General features: G+C 38.5%; 1 protein-coding gene across 3 annotated transcripts in view; it reads left to right on the plus strand.

Annotated features, from left to right (window-relative positions):
* The window catches only part of NUP153 (nucleoporin 153), a 43,912-nt gene extending 25,360 nt beyond the window's left edge, over positions 1-18,552 (plus strand). The window contains exons 9-22 of one of the 3 annotated variants that reach the window (XM_050307377.1): positions 685-831; positions 1,588-1,640; positions 4,011-4,149; positions 5,707-5,844; positions 6,204-6,296; positions 6,523-6,613; positions 6,893-7,012; positions 8,600-9,214; positions 11,135-11,329; positions 11,761-12,603; positions 13,192-13,551; positions 15,184-15,456; positions 16,761-16,920; positions 17,388-18,552. In XM_050307377.1, coding sequence (XP_050163334.1) covers positions 685-831; positions 1,588-1,640; positions 4,011-4,149; positions 5,707-5,844; positions 6,204-6,296; positions 6,523-6,613; positions 6,893-7,012; positions 8,600-9,214; positions 11,135-11,329; positions 11,761-12,603; positions 13,192-13,551; positions 15,184-15,456; positions 16,761-16,920; positions 17,388-17,472 — 3,312 coding nt within the window. In that variant the 3' untranslated portion in view covers positions 17,473-18,552. The remainder of the gene's footprint in view (positions 1-684; positions 832-1,587; positions 1,641-4,010; positions 4,150-5,706; positions 5,845-6,203; positions 6,297-6,522; positions 6,614-6,892; positions 7,013-8,599; positions 9,215-11,134; positions 11,330-11,760; positions 12,604-13,191; positions 13,552-15,183; positions 15,457-16,760; positions 16,921-17,387) is intronic. The other 2 variants (XM_050307466.1, XM_050307552.1) reach the window with 2 other exon arrangements.
* Positions 18,553-18,892: the final 340 nt, after the last annotated feature.

An 18,892-nucleotide genomic window follows, 5' to 3' on the forward strand; every position in this document is an offset into this window, starting at 1 on the left:
TCTTTCTTCTTTCTCAGTCTAGTTAAGCCAGTTTTATAGAAGGTACAGTGCTTTCTGTTAAAAATCAGTTTTTATCTGTGAAAATGCTTTGACAAGAAAAGTCAGACCAGTTCTTCTAAGAGCATCAAATGCAAATCATTAATATACATGTTATTGGAACATCTATTAATGAATGAGACTATTTTAAAATTATTTTACAGTTGGTTTTTTTTTTTCACTGTGTTAACTTCAAAGGAGGAAAATGTAGAAAAAATGAAACCCTGAACCTGGTTTAACACTGCTTTACATTTTGAATGTTAAGTTATTGGATTTAGCCAGTAAAAACAAACAAACAAACAAACAAAAAACAACAAGACCAGTGCAGAGGAAAGGATGGGAGCATATTACAGAAACATGAGTTATTTTGCTAATCATAATATGATTTATTTTGCCTATGAAGTTAACTGCCAAATTTTGACATAGGATTCAGTCAGATTTCGACTACTTCTGTAGCTTTTTGGATTTTATAACTGATATTCTGGTGATTTCATTCTGCAAGCTAAATGTTTTCAACACTTCCAAATAGTTTTTACTGGGTGCTGAGGCTGATGGGAGGTTTATGGTTCTGTAACTTTTTTTATCAGTAAATTCTGTGGTAATTTGGGTGGGTGCAAGGATAAATTGACTGCTGCTTTCCTTTCAAAGATGGATTCACAGCATCCACCTGTCCAGAAACTTGTGACACCAAAGCCAATCTCCCTGTCAGGGGGTCGGATCACGTATTTTAAACCATCTCTGAAACCAGCTACTAATTCCAGAAAAATTCACCAAAGGGGAGATGCAGAGCACCAAGTAAGTACATTTTATGGTCCTTATTTGCCTGCTTTTTACAAGCTTGGAATGTCTCTAACCAGTTATTCTATTAAGGTGCTCTTTCTTGTCAGAGCACTGATAATACTATCAGTATTACTGAGACAAGCATTAAGACAGTGGGAACCAAAGTGAAGGAGATACTTAGAGGTTTTATGAATGTAATTGTATCTTTGGCACACTGTGTGAGTGGTGCTTCTTTTTGGAATGTGATGATGTGCTAATGGGCCAGGCTGTCTTCAGTGAAAGAATATTAAAATACAAAACCAGAATTTCTCCTTTTCATATGCTGCTGTACACAAAGCTGGAACATGCTGATGTTGTGTACAAGGTCTTTCAGGTGAGCTATGGGCTCCAAGTGAGATCTCTGACAATTACCCATTTGGGTCACTTTCTTAATTACATATTCTGATCACTTTGTTATAAATGAAGTCTCCAATAAACTTTCCTTAAAACAATATTGGTATCTCTTTTAGAAAAAAAAACCCACCCATGGTTCCAGTATCTACCTGGATGTAAAATGACCAAGTATTAAATACATGGGTTGGAGATTAAGTGGATAGGCTTAGTAGTTAGGGAACAAGCTTAAGCAGATCAGGTATATTCAGTGGTGTTAAAAAAAAACCAAACCAAAAACCAAACCACCATCATGAAACATCTGTATTTGGTTGTCTTCTCTTTGTGTTTTATTTATAAGTATATAGATAAATCTTGAAATAAATCAAACTTATTTTGCAGGACATGACACAGGAGAGTTTTCCTGCAGAAAAACCTGTAAAACCATCTGAAAGGTATGACAGATCTGTTAATTTAAAACACTTAAAAGAAGAGCGGCCTCTCCTTTGTCTGCATGCTTGCCTTCTTTTTGAAGGGCAATAACAGTTCTCAGTAAAAGGGAATAGAAAAAGTGAAAAAATTGTATTATGAGAGAGTTTAACCATTTGTGCATTCTGATTTTCATCCTTACAGTTCTAGAGTGTATTCAATATTTAGGGACTTTTTTAAGCAAAAAGGTGAGGGAATGTTGTTTTCTAATGCTCCTTACATGACAAAAGTCACTTGTCTGCTCTGCAAGTTTGCATGAAAAACAGAAGCCCTTTAGAATCATCTGAGGACAAATGCTAGCTTGTCTCTGAAACACAAAATTCCAGGGGAGTTAGTAATTGTATTTCTTGTTGAGGAGGTTGTCAGACAACCTCCTCAATAAGAAATACATTGCACTGCTCGTTTGTCTTAGAATGACTTCAGCTCCAGATAATACTGATGGCTCTCCGTTCTTGGCAACTAATCTTTTGGGTTATGCTTTAATTAAGACACTGTTAGATCAAAAGATACGCTTTTTTTGAGGATTCCTCCCTTTCAAAGAACAGTAGTATGGAATCTGCTAACATGTGGGCTCTGTGTTCATCTTCCAAACAATTCTTATGTTGTCTTGGGCATTCTTTGGCTTGCAAAAAATTCCAAAGCCATCCCTTTGTTTTATCATCTAGTAGTTTGACTTTACAAGAACCATCTTTGCATGGGTGGTTTTGGCAGAGGTGCAAACAGATTTTAGATTTTAATGGTGGGGTTTCAGATTTTTTTTTCAAAATGTCAGTTTTCTTTGGTATAATTCCTTTCTCCATGTAGAAGGGAGATCCAGAAAACTGATACTGCTTTTTATTTAGTTCACAAGTTTTACTACTGTGCTCTATTTATGACTTTAGAGTAGATGGTCCTGGTTTTTTTAGTTCTTTTACAAGGCAGACTCTGTTGTGTGTCATGTTCTGGAGCAGAGATAACAATACTGATAAGGGCCAGAGTCCCTTTGTGCAGCTAACCTGCAGTACTTTGGTACACCTCTGTCCAGTCTATCAAAGGCTGTTTAGTTTTTAAACCTATGTCAGAACTGTAGATTGGACTGACTTGCTTGAAGACAGAACACTGTCTTTTCCCCTTAGAAGCTGACAGGTGTTAACAGAAAAGAGGAATATGGCCTATCATAGACATGCTATAATTGTCTGAATAAAGATGTATTTTGACATAAGATTTTTTTTCAGAATTCAAATTGATTGTCATTTTGGATTAGAGGAAAGTTTGAGCATATGGCCTTAAGGATCTGGCTTCCTCTCAGTGGTTGCAGTGCTAAGCAGGCTGTTTGCAAGTATCTGACAGGTTTAGGCCAGTTCTCTTCCTCAGTCCTCTGGAAACTTGACCTGGTGTCTTCCATTGTCATCAAATGTACTTTTGTAATGACTGACTGCTTGGCTGCAGGATAAGCTTAATATGGTAATTTTTCCAGGGATACTTCATTTTGATGCCATACTTTTTACTGTTGTTTTTCCTTAGTTCATTTCTATTTTGGGATGTGGCATGGGTTTGTTCTTTTTTTGGGGGCGGGGGGATAGTGTTTGTTTTGCGAGGTGCTTGTTTGTTTGCTTCTTTTTCTTTTCCCTTCCCACTTGGATTAGGAAGTCTTTCTGGTTTGGATCTAGGCTTTTGTAATGAACAGAGAAATGCCTTTGTATGCCTTACAAAAGAGATCTGTATTCATGTCTGAAAAGACTTCTGGAATGTTGGCACACCCAAACACCTCTGCCACTTCTGCTGATGGCCTCAGGAAAGCCAGAGCTGCTTATGAAGCTTTTGTCATATTATCTGGCAACAGAAGTTTAAGGCTCTAGTCCATAAGAGCTGTTGGCAGCATTCATATGCACGCACACACACACTCCTTCCCGTCCCCCCCTTCCCATATATTTTTAGTTATTCTTTCAAAACCCTTCAAAGATACATGCTCATCACAGAATCAGAGAACTGACAGTCAAAATTTCCAGTGTCTGGACTATTAAAAGCAAACATTAGAAAATAACAGGCTAAATCAGTTCCTCTATTTTGGGTGTTCTGGCTTAGTCATCATTCCTTTATGGATGTTGTGACTGTTTCTTATGTATGTCCTTGTCACTGCTGCTCTTACTCAGCTTTTGCTGTTCAGAATACCAGCTATTTACCAGCATTTAGCAAATTGTGGGACAGGTTTTTGATTCCATTTAGAAGGTGACAGTTCCAGGATAATAGTGGCTACAATAATATGAAACAATTAGTTGACACGTTGATTTTTTTCCTTTTTCCGTTTTTTTTTCTTTTTGTCCACCTTCCTCAACCTGTGTATTGTTCTGTGCCAGCAGTTTGATCTACCCCAAACCCGATACTCCTGCATCCAACGGTCTGTCTTCAGGAGGAAGAATGGATAGTGCCTGTGGCAAGATGAGGAGGGAAAGAGAACGATACTCTGCATCAAAATCTGGACAAAAACAACAACCGGTAAGGGTCTCTGAGGTTAACTGATCTCTCTGAGATTACCAGAGTAATTACCCAAGTATGCCAATTTTGTTGCCTCATAGCAGTTTATAACAGTGCCACTTCGGTTTTGTGGGTGTTTTGCTGTGGCTTTTAGATCAGGCTCCAGTTTGGTTACCTGTTTTTAAGTGCCTGAGCTTTGGTTTCGTATTTTTTTTAATCTGTAGTCGTATTATCATGGATATGCTTTATACTATAAAGTTTCTAATTGGTAGTTGAGTTAATAAATTTGGTGGAAGTTTGTAGAGTTTTTATAAAGGAATGTTTGAAACAAGTGCCATATTTGAGTTGTGTAAGGGGCCAAGAACCTGAAGCAGAAGACAGTGTTCTGAATGCCTGCTAATAATCATTCCCAATTTTTGGCACTTAGTCAAAGTTGTTGTGGAGGTGTTTCTTTCTTGTTTTAATGGCAGAAGTCCATTTAATGAAACAGTGGTTGTTACTATCCCAAAATTTATTTTCCTGACTGAATGGTTATGTAAGCTGCCTACTACTGGATCTTAAATATAAAAAGTTTAAATCAGTCTTCTGGCTGATGCAAAATGAAGTAGTAGTAAATACTGGAGAATGTTTTTATAATAGAAATGGTCTCAACATCAAGGTTGTGATAGACTCTTAAGACGAAATCTCTGAAATATGTGAGTTGTAGGGTACATAAAATTCCTGTAGTAGTAATGTACATCTCTGCTTAGTCACTTCTGGATAGATCTTACTACTACTGTGCAAATTGTGATTAGATTGGCTATTCCTATTTAAACCCTAACTAATCTTGGTAATCAAACAGTTTAAAAGACAAGGACAAGACCAGAAGTTCTTAAGGTACACTGATTTCTGAGTTTTAAATTTTGCATCCTGATACATGATATAGATTAGATTTACCAGAGTATGATCTTCTGTGCTGCTTGTCAGGCTTTCTCTTCTGAAATTCTGTGCTATGGTATGGTTTGAGGTTTTTTGTACTCGAAGGAGCACACATGTTTCTTTAAACATTATCTTTTTCCAAGTTCACTGCAGTATTGACTGCAGAAACTTTGGCAGCTGTCCCTACCTAGTTTTGCAAGAGGAACACTTTCTTACTTGCCATGAAGGTGTACTCTCAATTTGAATAGATAACGGCATCACAGAATGGTTATGTCTGTATATTAACTGAAGTACAGAAAACAAAAATAAATCTGATCTGTGCCCCTTTCTGTTCTGCACCGGTAACACTTTTAAACTAACTTTCAGTCTTCTTACTAGACAGGTGATGAATGTAGTATTGCATGGAAACAGGGCTACCATAAATAAAAATGATGTGGCAGATTTATGTGGGGAAGTTATGGCTCCTTTTAAAAATTTGCTCTGCCTATAAATCTGTTATATTTAACTTTGTTAAGAAATTAAGGGTGGGAAAGGGTAGGAAGGTAGTATGTCTTGTGAAAAAAAGAAAATTAAAATCTACAGCTTTTCTAAAGAAAGTGAAAAATAAAAATTTACAACTTTTAAAGAGAAATTGTTACAACAATTAAAATGTACACCTAGGAGGTGGAGCAAGCAGCACTACCCGAAATACCCCTACCCATCAGTACTGCATCGCTGCCAACGTTCAGCTTCAGTTTCCCTGCCAGTAGTGCCGTCTCATCATCACCAAGCACTGTTTCAAAAGCAGCAATGAACAAGGTAAATCTTTCTTTGTATATTGTGAACGCTTTTTCAGGATGAGTATACGTCTGCTTTGCTGAATGTTAACTTTTTCTGTGGTGCTCATGAAAGTAACCAGCGTGAGTTTATAACCTGTTGAATAAATCACAGTGGTGTTCTGACTGGGACCTGGGGAGGGAGGCATAAAGTTCTTGATTTGGCTTCTGTCCATCTTATACACTCACGTGCAAGCTTAATTTTCTTATAACTCTTAGCTGTGGATCAGAAATATCAAAGATCAGATTTCCCAACTTCACTGCAAAATGTCTGTTAGGTTGTGTTGTTTCACCTGGATGTTTTTATTCTAGATACAAACCTTAATTCTTTTGAAAATACAGGTACAACCATCAAGTAATGTTGGCAGTCCTATGTTTGTATTTTCATCTCCAATTGTGAAATCTACTGAGGTGGAAGTGCTACCTCCATTGTCTGTAAGTAAAATAAATAAAGATCAATGCTTTCTCAAGGCTTTAGTAAAATACTGCAGAGCAGTAAAGCAGAATTGGCCCTGGTAAGGGGAAAAACTATTATATAGATTTCTGACTTGTAATTTGTTATCCAGCATCCACCAAAAGTTTGAAGACTGATTTCAGGTTATTATTTGTGTGAAACTTGATTAAAATTACTTAGAACCTAAAAAAATCTCTCTTTTTGTAGCAGATTAAGTTTACATTTAGTGTTCCTGTTGCAAAGTCAGCAGAGCTTTCTGGATCCGTTGATACACCAGTGACATCCTTATTTAGTCCAGGTAATAGAAATTTTAGCATTTAAAATCTTAAATGCTGATTCTCTTTTTATCTGTATGAAATAGGCAATCTGTCACTTCTGAGCATGTTACAAATGCCAGACAAAATGTTTTCAGTGACAGGTCTGCTTTTAACCAAATTGTAACTACAGACTGCTGTAAACAAGGTAGAATTTTGAAGATTCTTATATAAGAAGAATGAAATGTGGAAATTCTCATTTCTAGTAGATGTGGATATATTCTAAGTAGATTTCTTTTTAAAAGGTGGGTTTTGTTTTACAGGTAGCACCACTGTAAACAGCACCAGCAATAAGAAGGAAGAGGAAGAAGAATACGATGGCCTCTGCAAACCTGCTAAGTTCTTAAAGCAGGGAAGTGTGTTAGACATCCTAAAAAGCCCTGGTGAGATAATGAACTCTTTTTAAAAATATATTGTGAAAAATATACTTGTTCGTAACGGCATTGATTTTTTTAAAAACCCAGCACAACAGCAACAAAAAAAGCCCCTCATTTGTCAAGGCAATGTTAGCTATAAATACAAACACAGGAGAACATTCCATTAAATGCTGCATCTGTTAGAGTTGATTCTGTTGTAAGTCGCTTTCATTGCTGAAAGGAAAACTACAACTTCAAAGCAAATGCATTTCTTCTCCTTACATATTAGGTTGTAATTGAAAATTAAATATAAAAAGAATTAGTCGAATAATCAATGTTTTGTTTTAAATAAATAACATTTATGTAATTGGAAAGGAAATGTTTGTAAAGTGCTTTATGAACATTCCTTTCCCACCTTCACCATCTCCACAAATGAAGAATGGTAATGTCATTCCTAAAGATGTTTCAAAAGCTGCAAATCTTTTGGCCTTAAATTATAACAGTTACTATGGATCCAGATGTAAATTTTAAGTAGTAATGGGCTGTTTCACTTAAAAAAATTTTAATTGCAGTTGTTTTCAACTGTTCAATAAAGTGTTTGTGTGTAGATGATGGGTTTTGTTTCAAGGACTGTACTGAATTTGTTCTTTTCCCATAAGCCTTGAGTTGTAGCAGGAGTTTTTATTATGAAATGACAAATCTATATACTACTTAAGAAGGCAGTGGCTTTTTGTATTGGAAAGAGCTAAGTGAGAGAAATTATGTTGTGTGTTTAGGGTAAGACTTAACCAGTGAAGTGACATTAGTTTTCTTTATCAGTTTAAGAGAGAAGCAGGTTCTGAATCCACACTGCTCGAAGATTACACTTCTGATATTAAAAAAATTAACCAAAACAAAGCAACAACATCATAATAATAAAAACAGAAATGCTTCATTTTAACTTTACTGGTGATTTGTGCTGACATTTAAGATGTATTGCCGTAGCATTTTCATTAGTGTTTCCATATTGGTGGTTCTTGTTTCTGAAAAGTCGTTACCTTTAAATAAGGAGTTGACCTGTGTCCAGTGCATTTTGAACAAAGATTATAGATAAAAACGGGTTTTGTCTTACTTTTTATTAATTATTACTGCTGCAGGTACCAGCTGCTGTACAGCTATCAAAGTAAATGTGAGTCATCTACTATAGCAGAAATAGCTTTAGAAATTTGATTCGGTTGGGCATGGTGTGTCAAAATGAAATTGGATTATGTCTAGTCCATGACAGTCAGCTTTCAGTATTGTTTGTTCACACTTGTATCTACCATTGGTAGTGGCAGATACATAGGAGATTTGTATTTAAAACTTTCTTGGAAATGAAGAGTTAAATCAGGCTTTAAATAAATGTTCTGTTGTGTCCCAGCACAGCATACGAAATTTCATCCCTTTAGATAAGGTTTCCAGGGACTTCCTCTTGCGGTTAGTTGGAATGTATAGTTGAGACCATTGACACTTGGTTTAAATCTATGCTGTCTAGTATTATATAGGTAACTTACATGCAACAGGGTACTGCTTTATCACTAAGATCTCTCCTTTTGGTTTTTTGTGTGTTTTTTTTTTTTTAAATTATTTAACTAGGCTTTATGTCTGGGAAAACACCCTCCTGTTCATCTCCGCAGCCTGTCACAAGCACAGTGGTCTATACAAGGCCTGCAATAAGTAGTTTCTCTGCAGGTAAAGACACCTCTAAACAAGCATCCTCGTTTTGGCAGTCTGACGCATGCGACCCGTGTCTGCAGAACAAAACCACAGATGGAAAATGTGTAACATGTGAAGCTGCTAAAGTGTCAGCTGTTGAGAGTACGAAACAGACGATAAGCGTAAGTCAGTGTGTCTCCTCTAAGACAGCAGTCCCTACAGCAGGGACATTGGGCTTTGAAGACAAGTTTAAACCAGCACCCAACACATGGGAGTGTGATACCTGTCTGGTCCAGAACAAACTTGAAGCTACAAAATGTATAGCATGTGAGACACCAAAGCCTGGAACAGGAGTGATGCCTGCTCTGACAATGCCAGTGGTCACAGACAACTCGGTGACAGTGACATCCTCCTCCAGCAGCACCGGCACAACAGTCACTCTGGGATTTGGAGACAAATTTAAACAGCCAAAAGGCTCTTGGAACTGTTCAGTGTGCCTTGTACCAAATAAGGCAGAAGACAGCAAATGTGTAGCTTGTCAGTCCGAGAAAGCAGGTTTGTTCTTTTCTTCTCAGTTGTTTCAATCTCAGTCTGTGTGCGTTCTATACAGAATAAAATATATTGCATCTAAAAAATACTTTCGGCAGCATGGCTGTATGCCAGACAGGATGGATTAGTGGCTCTCTGCAGGAATGGTTGCAGGCACTTTGGAGGTCTCAGCCCAGATTCCAGCCTGTCACATGAGCTGGACTGATTGTGAAATGTATTAGTGCAGAGCTGAATTGAAGCAAATATACCCTGCTTTTCAGCTGGTGAGGGAAGATGACTAAAACAGATGTTTTGATTAACTTTGGACCAGTTGACTCAATTTCATTGGGGAAAAATGTGAACTCCATAGAGTTAAAACCTACTGGGTTTGTTGGGCTTTTTTTCTTTACTCTTTTAAAACCTAAGTAGAAACAGTATTTATAAAACATGGCTAAAAATGTCTCCAATCAGCATTTGTGTGTAATTGAGCAGAGGTGTGAAGCCAGATTCCAAGACAGTGTAGTTTTTAACTAGTTGTCTTAAGCTAGAACAAAGCCATATGTTCAGCTATACCTGTGAAGCTGTGGTAGCCTTCCAGAGCATGTGTGACCTTGTTTGGGGAGATCAGGGTCCTTACAGGCTTTGGGGAGGCTGGTGCCTTCTTTAGTTCAGTTCTGGTTTTTTCCTGTTATATGTGATTGTAACTGTTACTGAGTGAATGTATTCTTCTTTAAAACACAGATAATTAATTTAGTACTAATTTTCTTTGGCTCTTAACATAATTTAATGTCAAAAACACCCTTGCAAATACATCAGGGGAGGGGGAATTAGTACAAGATGGACTAGATTGTGCTTTTGTAATCATTCTGTGCAGTAAGAGTGGAATTTCTTCTGCTAAGAATAATGCATTTTAGAGCTTGTTCTCATGGACTTCCAGCCTCAGAGTGGTCAACTGGCACTTTTGTCCGAAATTCTAGCCATTGCAAGGAAGAATTTTAGAACTGAGGGGTTTGCCATGACTGTCATGGTACAGAGAATTACACAGTTATATTATGTCTGTCAAGGGGATGAGTGAGGCAGGTAAGATGGGTGGATATAATTTCTCTGGATGTGCTGTGGAACCGAAGACCCATTCCTGTCTTTACTGTTTTGAATTTGAGACATTTATCTTCTGCCTCTCTCTTAAATGCCACCCTCAGTGGTTTAAAGTTGTAGCTGATAATTATGTGATGCTTTTGTGCCTTCTGGGTACCTGCTTCACTCCTCACTCTGTGGAGCTGAAGTTTGCTGTTGGGATGCAGCAACAAGCGACATCTCTCATGGGGGATGAAAATCAGAAACAAAAAATCTGAAGGCAAGCATTGTCCTCCGTGCCTCAGCAACCTGTTTCTGCTGCTCTTGAAGACAGCGTAGCTGGTGCAGCAAACGGAGAGTTGTGGGTTTGGAAGCTTTGAGTTCCTCTCTTTTTTTTTTTTCTTTTGTCACTGTAGTTTTGAATGTTTCCTGTCTTTGTGACTTGCTGATGAATCATTCTAGTAAATTCTCAGCCTTTCATCACTTGACAGTGATCATTAACTTGAGTGATGCTAACTTTGACTTACTAGTTACTTGTGTCACCAGAAATTCTTTTAGTAGCTCTGATTCAATACAGTACCTGTAATTTACATCTGAAATAGGCCGTGTTGCTTTATTTTATGAACTGCAGTTGCTGTTTCAATGTCACTGGTTCAGTTTGTGCTTAAAATCATATATCAATTATAAAGAGGAATCTAGGTGTTTCTACTGTTTATATTCTCACATTGTGTTTGAAATTAACTTGTAGATTGATGGTTTTTTACTGTTATGCTTGTGTGCTTTACAATTCAGTGAGCATTGGAGAATTTCTTTAAAAGTTCATGTTCACTTCATAGTTAAGCAGGATGATTAACTATCTTGCTTCTTTCTCAGGGAGTTCAGTGCCTGTGACCAGTAGCAGTGTTTCTGCATTTTCTGCTTCTTCTGGAGGTTTTCTGGATTTAGACAAATTCAAGAGGCCTGAAGGAAGCTGGGAATGTGAGGTCTGCTTGGTCCAAAACAAAGCAGAAGCCACAAAATGCGCAGCCTGTGAAAATGCAAAGCCAGGCACCAAAGCAGAGCTCAAAGGTAATACTTCATGAGAGAAACAGAAGTGTGCAGTTTACCATTTATTTTTCTAAGTAGAGTGATTTTTCCTTTGAGGTATGACAAAATTGCCCGTTTTTTTTGTCTATGAATATTGCTTAAGTAAGGTAAAGTGTCTATGTTTCCACAGCCATTCCCCAGAAAAGCCATTATGATTTTTCAGAGAAAAGCTGATATCAGTGACATAGTTGTTCTTTACAAGCCTTACATGTTGTTCATTTGGAGTTTAGACTAAAAGCATGGTCTTTCAGAGAAGTTAGCAGCGTGCCTTTCTAAGCCAGGTGCTGGACAGAAGAGCACCACTGAGAAAAGGTCTGTGCAGACAAGCGAGCGTGGAGTTTCCTTACTTGGTTTTTGTCCGTGTGTGTGGGTGCCTCATATATTGCAAACTTGGTATTTTTTTATTTCTGCAGGTTTTGGTACAGCTGCTGTGTCTACAAATGCTGCAACGCCGTCATTTACGTTCGGTGTCCCGTCATCGTCCTCTGAATCTTCTCAAACATTGGGCAGCACAGGAAATTTTAAATTTGGAGAACAAAGTAGCTTTAAGTTTGGCATTGCATCTGAATCTGCATCATCCAACACTGTGACTGGGGGATTTAAGTTTCCTACTGATTCAGGGAACTTCAAATTTGGAGTTTCTTCCTCAGACTCTAAGTCAGAAGACAGTAAAAAAGAAAGTAAAAGTAACAATTTTACCTTTGGACTTCCATCTACAACCAGTCAGGCCCCTTCAACGTTTCAGTTTGGAACAACGAGCCTGGGGCAGCAGGAAAAGAAAGAGGAACCAGTTTTGGGAGGTTTTGGTTTTGGCACAAGTTCTACTTCCTCCATAGCTACCAGTGAGAATAAGACCGGAGTCAGTGGCTTCACTTTTGGAACTGTGGCAGAAAAGGAGGTAGCATCACCTGCTTTGCCATTTAAGAAGTCAGATGAGAAAAAGGATGAAACTGTTTCAGTGAAGGGAGGCTTCTCTTTCAGCAGTGCGGAGTCTGCACCGGCCTCACAGTTTGTTTTGGGAAGGGCAGAAGAGAAGCAGGACTCTGTCACTTCTGCTGGTCCATTAGCATTTGGAAAGAAATCTGACAATGAAGAGTTAAAGGCACAACCTATCTTTTCATCTGGGACAGCTGAGCATACCAAAGAGGAGAGCACAGCAAAACCTGTATTCAATTTCAGTTTTGGTAAACCATCAGAAAAGGAAAGTGAGCAGGCAAAGCCACCTTTTGCATTTGGGGCACAAACCAGTACTTGTGGTAAGCAGGACATCTTTTGCCTTCACTTGTCTGATCGTGTCTATCAAATTATAGCTCTGAGGCTGTACTGGACAAAATCTGTGGGATTTATATATTACCTGCAGCCTGTCTTTAGTTCTGGTTGTTGATGCATAGACAATATGTGGCAATTCCTTTATAGATTTCAGTGAGTTTTAACGTTGTTTAGACAAAAGGATTGCCACACCTTAATAAACCTTATTATTGTATAAGGTATAAGCACAGAAATCGTATTGTCTCCATAACAGCAGCTCAGCTGGAGATAAAATCCATGACATGGTGCAGTATAGAGCCCTCATACTAGTGTTGTTTTTTATAGTGAAAGGGAAGGAGAGAGGGAGTATCTTAATTCCATGTACTTGCAGCTGTGCTACAGGGAATACTGCAGTTTCTCTACTGCTACAAAGGTACAAAAATCACTTCACAGATACTACACAGTTTTGTATTCCTCTGATTTATTGAAAGTCTCCAGTGGAGGATTAAAGTTCTTCATTGATGATTACTGTGTGAAAAATTCTTGGTTGTTAAATTCCATTTGTGTGACTTAGTAACCGCGTTTCTTCCTTTCAGATCAAGGAACATCTTTCAACTTCTTGAGCTCCAGTTCCTCCAGCGCAGTCGTACCCACCACTTCAGCCAACAGCAGCGGCATGTTTGGCAGCACCCTCTCTTCCTCAAACCCTCAGCCAGTTCCCACTCCCTTTGTGTTTGGACAACCCAGCAACACTGTGACCAGCTCTGTTTTTGGCAATCCTGCAGAATCTGCAACATCTCAGTCATTTGGCTTCTCTCAAGAAAACAAACCAGCAACCACATCTTCCAGCACTGGCTCGACTCCTGCTCCATTTCTGTTTGGTTCTGGAGAAAGCAGCACCAATGCAGCAAATTCAGGCTTTACTTTTGGAGCCACAACTACATCGAGTTCAACAGGTATGTTTTCAGTAGATGCTCTTCTGCTTTTCTCATTTTTGCCATTACATAATGGACCAAGGAGATCCTGTTTCATTAATATTTTACTTTGGAAAATGTGCAAGCCAAATGCGTGGAAGTAGGGAAAAGTAGTGAGTATTAATACACAGCATTATAAATTTGGGCTCGTTCTTCTCTAGTCTGAGAAATACAGTTTGTATAGGAGCTTTTCCCCATGAAAATGAATGATAGTTTGTTTCTTCTTGCTATCAGTCCAGTGCTTACAGTTAGAAGTCAGTGTATTACAGCTTCCTTGATTTTTCTCTCCCATACCTAAAACTCTCAACTGTTGTAAATAATGTCAAGATTTGCAAAGTCCTTCCATCACAAGTATATATAAATGGAGTTCCTCTAAGTACAATCACTGCTGCTTAAAGGTTGGGTTTTACTAAGGATCATGGCCAGTGTTTGTTAATCATCCAGCAATTTAGAGAAGAGAACAAAAAGAAACACAAAGTTTCTTCATGTTTTATGTTCGTTACCCCACTGCATGAATTACATGAATAAATGCATGAAGCAGTACAACACCAGACCAAATCCACCAAATTATCCGTATTCCCGTGAGCCAATGCAGTATGTTGAAAATAAGATTGAACCTGTGAGGGAAAGACTTTAATCTAGGTCGATCTGATGGCTTAAAAAACCAGAAGTTTAATTTGCACACTTTTTCATGTTTTAGAAACAGAGAGAAAACAGTCTGAAATTATAGAACCCAACAGATTGATTTAACCTGCTCACAAATCAGTAACCTTTAGTGTCATTTTGTTAGTAGGTGACACCATATTTCAAACATCTTCACAAATGCAGAAGCCTTTATTTTACCGTGTATCTGTTCATCGTGGAAAGAAAGCCATTCCAAGTTATGGTGCAATAGAGGGTATTTCCTGTTGCATGAGGGCTGCTTAAATTGCATTAATAGTGCAGATAAAATGTCCCTTTTGCATAGCACATCTGCCACGTACGTTCAGAGTCACTGTTCAGTTGAGTTTCGTTATTGTTCCATTATTTCTGCTGGCCATGCAGAACTGAGGCAGCTAACAGTTGGGCTGGTTGTTGATGATAGGTAGAGAAATTACGCTGGTCAACCAAATTTTTAGTACAGAGATCATCGCTGCAAGCTTGATTTGACCTCCAGAAGTTGATAATGGTAAACACTTGGACAGGGGAGGGGTGCAGTTGCTGACAAGAAGAGAGATGCAGGTTCTCGTCCTAATAAATCAGGAGTGTACTTTGCGTGTTTGAAAAATACAATTTGAGTGAATATTCTCTGTGTGTGGTAGAAACAGCTTTTAGTAAATACAGATTAAAACATACCATTTCTGGGAATTCATTTGTAGAACATAAAGAGGCAACCAGTATGTTCGAGATTTAATTTTGTCTGATAAACATAGTGTTTCTCATATTACTTACAAGGTGCAATTCCTGTTGTGGCTGATGTCCTGTTCGCTTTATATATCCACACAATTAGTTTGAAATTAAAATGAGGATTCAGCTACCAGACTTGGGGTTTTAGAACCTTTGTTTCTAGACTCATTCTTCAGGGTGGGAGGCAAACAGCACATACTGACTGACACCCTTCTTCTGTTCCCCAAGGGTCGTCGCCTTTGTTTCTGTTTGGCTCTGGGCCCTCAGCGTCTGCTGCCGGCCCACCTTTTGGCGCCAGTCAGCCACCAGCATTTGGCCCGAGCCAAGGATCCAGCCAGCCAAGCGCTCCAAGCTTTGGATCGCTGTCGTCAACGTTGTTTTCAGCTGGCACTCAGCCTGCTCCTTCTGCCTTCGGCTCGGTGACGAGCAGTACTCAGCCCTCTGTGTTCGGACAGCAGGCAACCCAACAGCCAGGTTTTGGCTCTGGTACCCCCAGCGCTGGTGAGTGCCCACCACCCTCCTCTTCCCTTTTGGTCTCAAAGATGATACGTTTTATTTTCTTTTTCATGAAGCTCGCTTTAAGTTATACGCAGAAAGAAGACTTTGGCCTTGCGCTCGTATTCAAATGTAGGAATTGTCCTCCATAAAAATAATGGGTATAGGGGTGTGATTTGTGTCTCAGTCCTGGCTGTGGAGACATGATGTGCTGTAGGTATCCAGCTTTACAGTAAGCCTTCTCCACAAGAGACTTAGCAGACATGGAGACTGCAACTCTACCACAAATTCTGGGCTTTATTTTCTTGAGAAACCTTAGTGATTAAAAGGAAGTGTTGAAAACCATGGAGTAATCACTGACTGGTAAGTTTGTGCAAAACAGAAAGGCAGAAGCACTGCAAAATTGTTATTTTTGGATTTGTTAGAGTAGTTCTTAGTTATCTGACTTTAATAGGCTTCATTGTATAAAACATGGTCAGAATTGTTTTGGGTTTTTTAAGCATTTATGGGTTAAGACATATTAGAAGATCTTTTTACTAATGAAGTATAAAATACCATGGAAAGGTATTTAAGTGTAAGAAGGACCTGTTCCACACTAGTAACAATTCAAAAAGAAAACCAGCCAGAACGTGTGTATTTGATATCACATCACGTACTTAAAGGGAAAAGCCTCCCTTTTTTCCTCTCAGAAGTTTTACAAAATAGCCTCCATTATAAATAATGGGTATTTTTGTACTCATCAGTAGATTAGTTGGCACACCACATTACTCAGTCGATCTTTCATAAATTAGGTAGCAGTTCAAAGGTAAAATTCTCCCTGGATTGTCTGTGTTGCTTATCATTTACTTTGATGGTAGAAATGTTTGGGGTTTTTTAAGATGAGGTGCTGTGTTTTAGTGCATTAAAGGAAAGGGAGTCCCCAGATCAACTGCAGGAACACAAGAAAGTTTACTTGAATATAAATCTACGTGATTACAGGCTACAGTTTAAGACTTTATTAATAAACTTCAGTTTGCATAGGTATAAACTTTATGGTGGCACACAAGTTAGCAAACAATTCATTATCAGTGTGCCAGCAATGTTACCATAAGAATCCCACAATCTCTGTTAAAGTGAATGGATTCGTTCAATACATGCTGTTCCTGTAGTAGTCTGGCACTTCAGGTGCCACTCCCACAGCTTTGTCATCTTGAGCAACCTGTAAAAATTTTTTTAATAAAGATAGCGGGAGAACATGAGGATTCTGCTGGAAAGGATGAACTCAAATTTCAACTTTCTTACTTGCTTCTGCTTCCACCCCATCTTCCCAGGTTCTGTATTCCAGTTTGGAAGTAATACTGCTAATTTCAGCTTTCCAAATAGCCCAGGAGTATTCACTTTTGGTGCAAATCATCCTGCACCAGCAGCTCCTGCACAGCCTTCTGGCACTTCAGGATTTTCGTTCAACCAGCCTCCAGCATTTACAGTGGGGTAAGAGACCGTATCAGAATTTCACTTGAGCTTCGGGTAATATCAGTGGACAGTGTTCAGCCTCTACTGCTGTTAAATCTTGAGGTGTTCAGATGAACCTCGGAGTTTGAAACTAAATTTGGCACCCTTCCTTGTATTGGCCTGACTGGCTAACTAAGCAACGGTATCTTTAAAGGAGCCTAGCTGTCAGGAATATCACACATCAACACATGTGAGATTGTCTTGTTCTTGAGAGGTAAAATCCGTATCCAGCCCTTATGCTGCTGCTTACCTTCTGAATAAGAGAGATTTAATTGGTTTTGGTTTCTGGAACTCTCTTCCTCCTGTTCATCATTTGCCGTTTGTTGCCAGCTGGTAACTAGTGAGACAAGACTATGAAACAGTTGTTCTGGAATATCTACTCAGTGCTGCTGCTGAATTTTCAGCTACACTGTCCTAAATTCTGAACTACTAATTTCTTTTGATAGGACTAATGGGAAAAATGTTTTCTCTGCCTCTGGATCTTCAGTTGCTGGTCGGAAGATAAAGACTGCAGTTAGACGTAGAAAGTAAACGCCTGATTGGTAAAACATCAAAAACATTGGAAGCAGCTACTACCCTGACTTGTTCAGCTTCTACCCTGACTGAATTGTTCAGCTGCTACCCTGAATTGTTCAGCTACTACCCTGAATTGTTCAGTTATTGGGATTGTACCTCACACTGGCTTATCGGAAGTCAGATCTGCCTAAAGGAATATAAAACCTAGCTTTCCTGTCCTTCCCTTCCCTCTCCCCGTTACATTTTTCGGTAGCAAGTAAAGTTGGCAACAAGGCTGTTCTCAAGCAAAAGTCTCAAGTTACTTCTTTCACTGACTCGGCATGGTCTGGCCGTAGCCCTGAGTAGAGCCTGCACAGTGAATGGCTTGTACAGTACCTCTTCATCCGCACCACTACGTGCGCTCATCCGCGTTTACTGACGCCTCGAAATTGTAATTATATCAGCGAGGGATGCTGTATAGAGTAGAGAATGTTGATAATGAATGATTTCTATGCTGAGTTTGTGCTGGTGTATGTGTGAAGTGAGTGAGTTTGGGTGTATCGTGCACTAAAATTTTCTGATAGAGGAAGACTGATTTAAGGATGATCCATGCTAAGGACTTGTTAGATCTGTAGTTCTTCATTTAATAATTATATGCTATTTCTATATTTTCATTCTTACAGCCCTTTATCACCTGTCTCGCCTTGTTATTTTATTATGAAACATGTGTAAATACAATTTTGTTTCTCTATGTACTTTTTGGCATAACAAATCTGTGAAATGAAATTTTAATTTTGTGTGTTACGGCCATTTTTGTTTAGTATTGTCTCAGATTTTATGTAAATCCCATTATTCAAAGTTGCCTAAATCCATTTAGAAAATCTTTAAAATTGGGAATTCTTAAAGTAAGTTTATTGGCTTTTCTGATCCATTTTTGTTTGGACCAAAAACCAGTATTGTACAAAGTATTAAGTATATATTTTTATATTTACTGAAATGGACTGTGGTGACTTTGGATAATAAGGAAAAGTTTAATATTAAAGCCATGTTTATTACAGTATAATTAACATGTTAAACCATGGGATAAATGCCATCAATAAAAACTGCGAAATACGATCTGGCAATTTTACCTCTCCATAAAGGCATCTGCAGCTGTAACTGTATGACATGGTTACATCAACCTGAGCAGTGTCACATGCTTTCTTCAACCTCTGCTTTTCCACAGTGTCACTGATTTTACAGGACCTTAAATAAGTTAAAAGGTCTCCTGTTACAAAGGAGAGTTTTATTGTAGACTGAAGCTTGGAGCAGCTTATCAGTGTGTCAGCTGACTGCAGTTCGGTTTTTTATAATGCTATTAAAAAAAAAGTTACAAACATTCACCACTGTCCTAAAATGAAGAGGAAAAGGTACCCCCAGTTGTAAATGAGTAATGAGGGGGTTTCCACTTCTGTAG

The sequence above is a fragment of the Myiozetetes cayanensis genome, unplaced genomic scaffold, assembly GCF_022539395.1.
Source record: "Myiozetetes cayanensis isolate MyiCay16 unplaced genomic scaffold, myiCay2020 scf1, whole genome shotgun sequence".
In the NCBI taxonomy this organism is placed as follows: domain Eukaryota; kingdom Metazoa; phylum Chordata; class Aves; order Passeriformes; family Tyrannidae; genus Myiozetetes; species Myiozetetes cayanensis.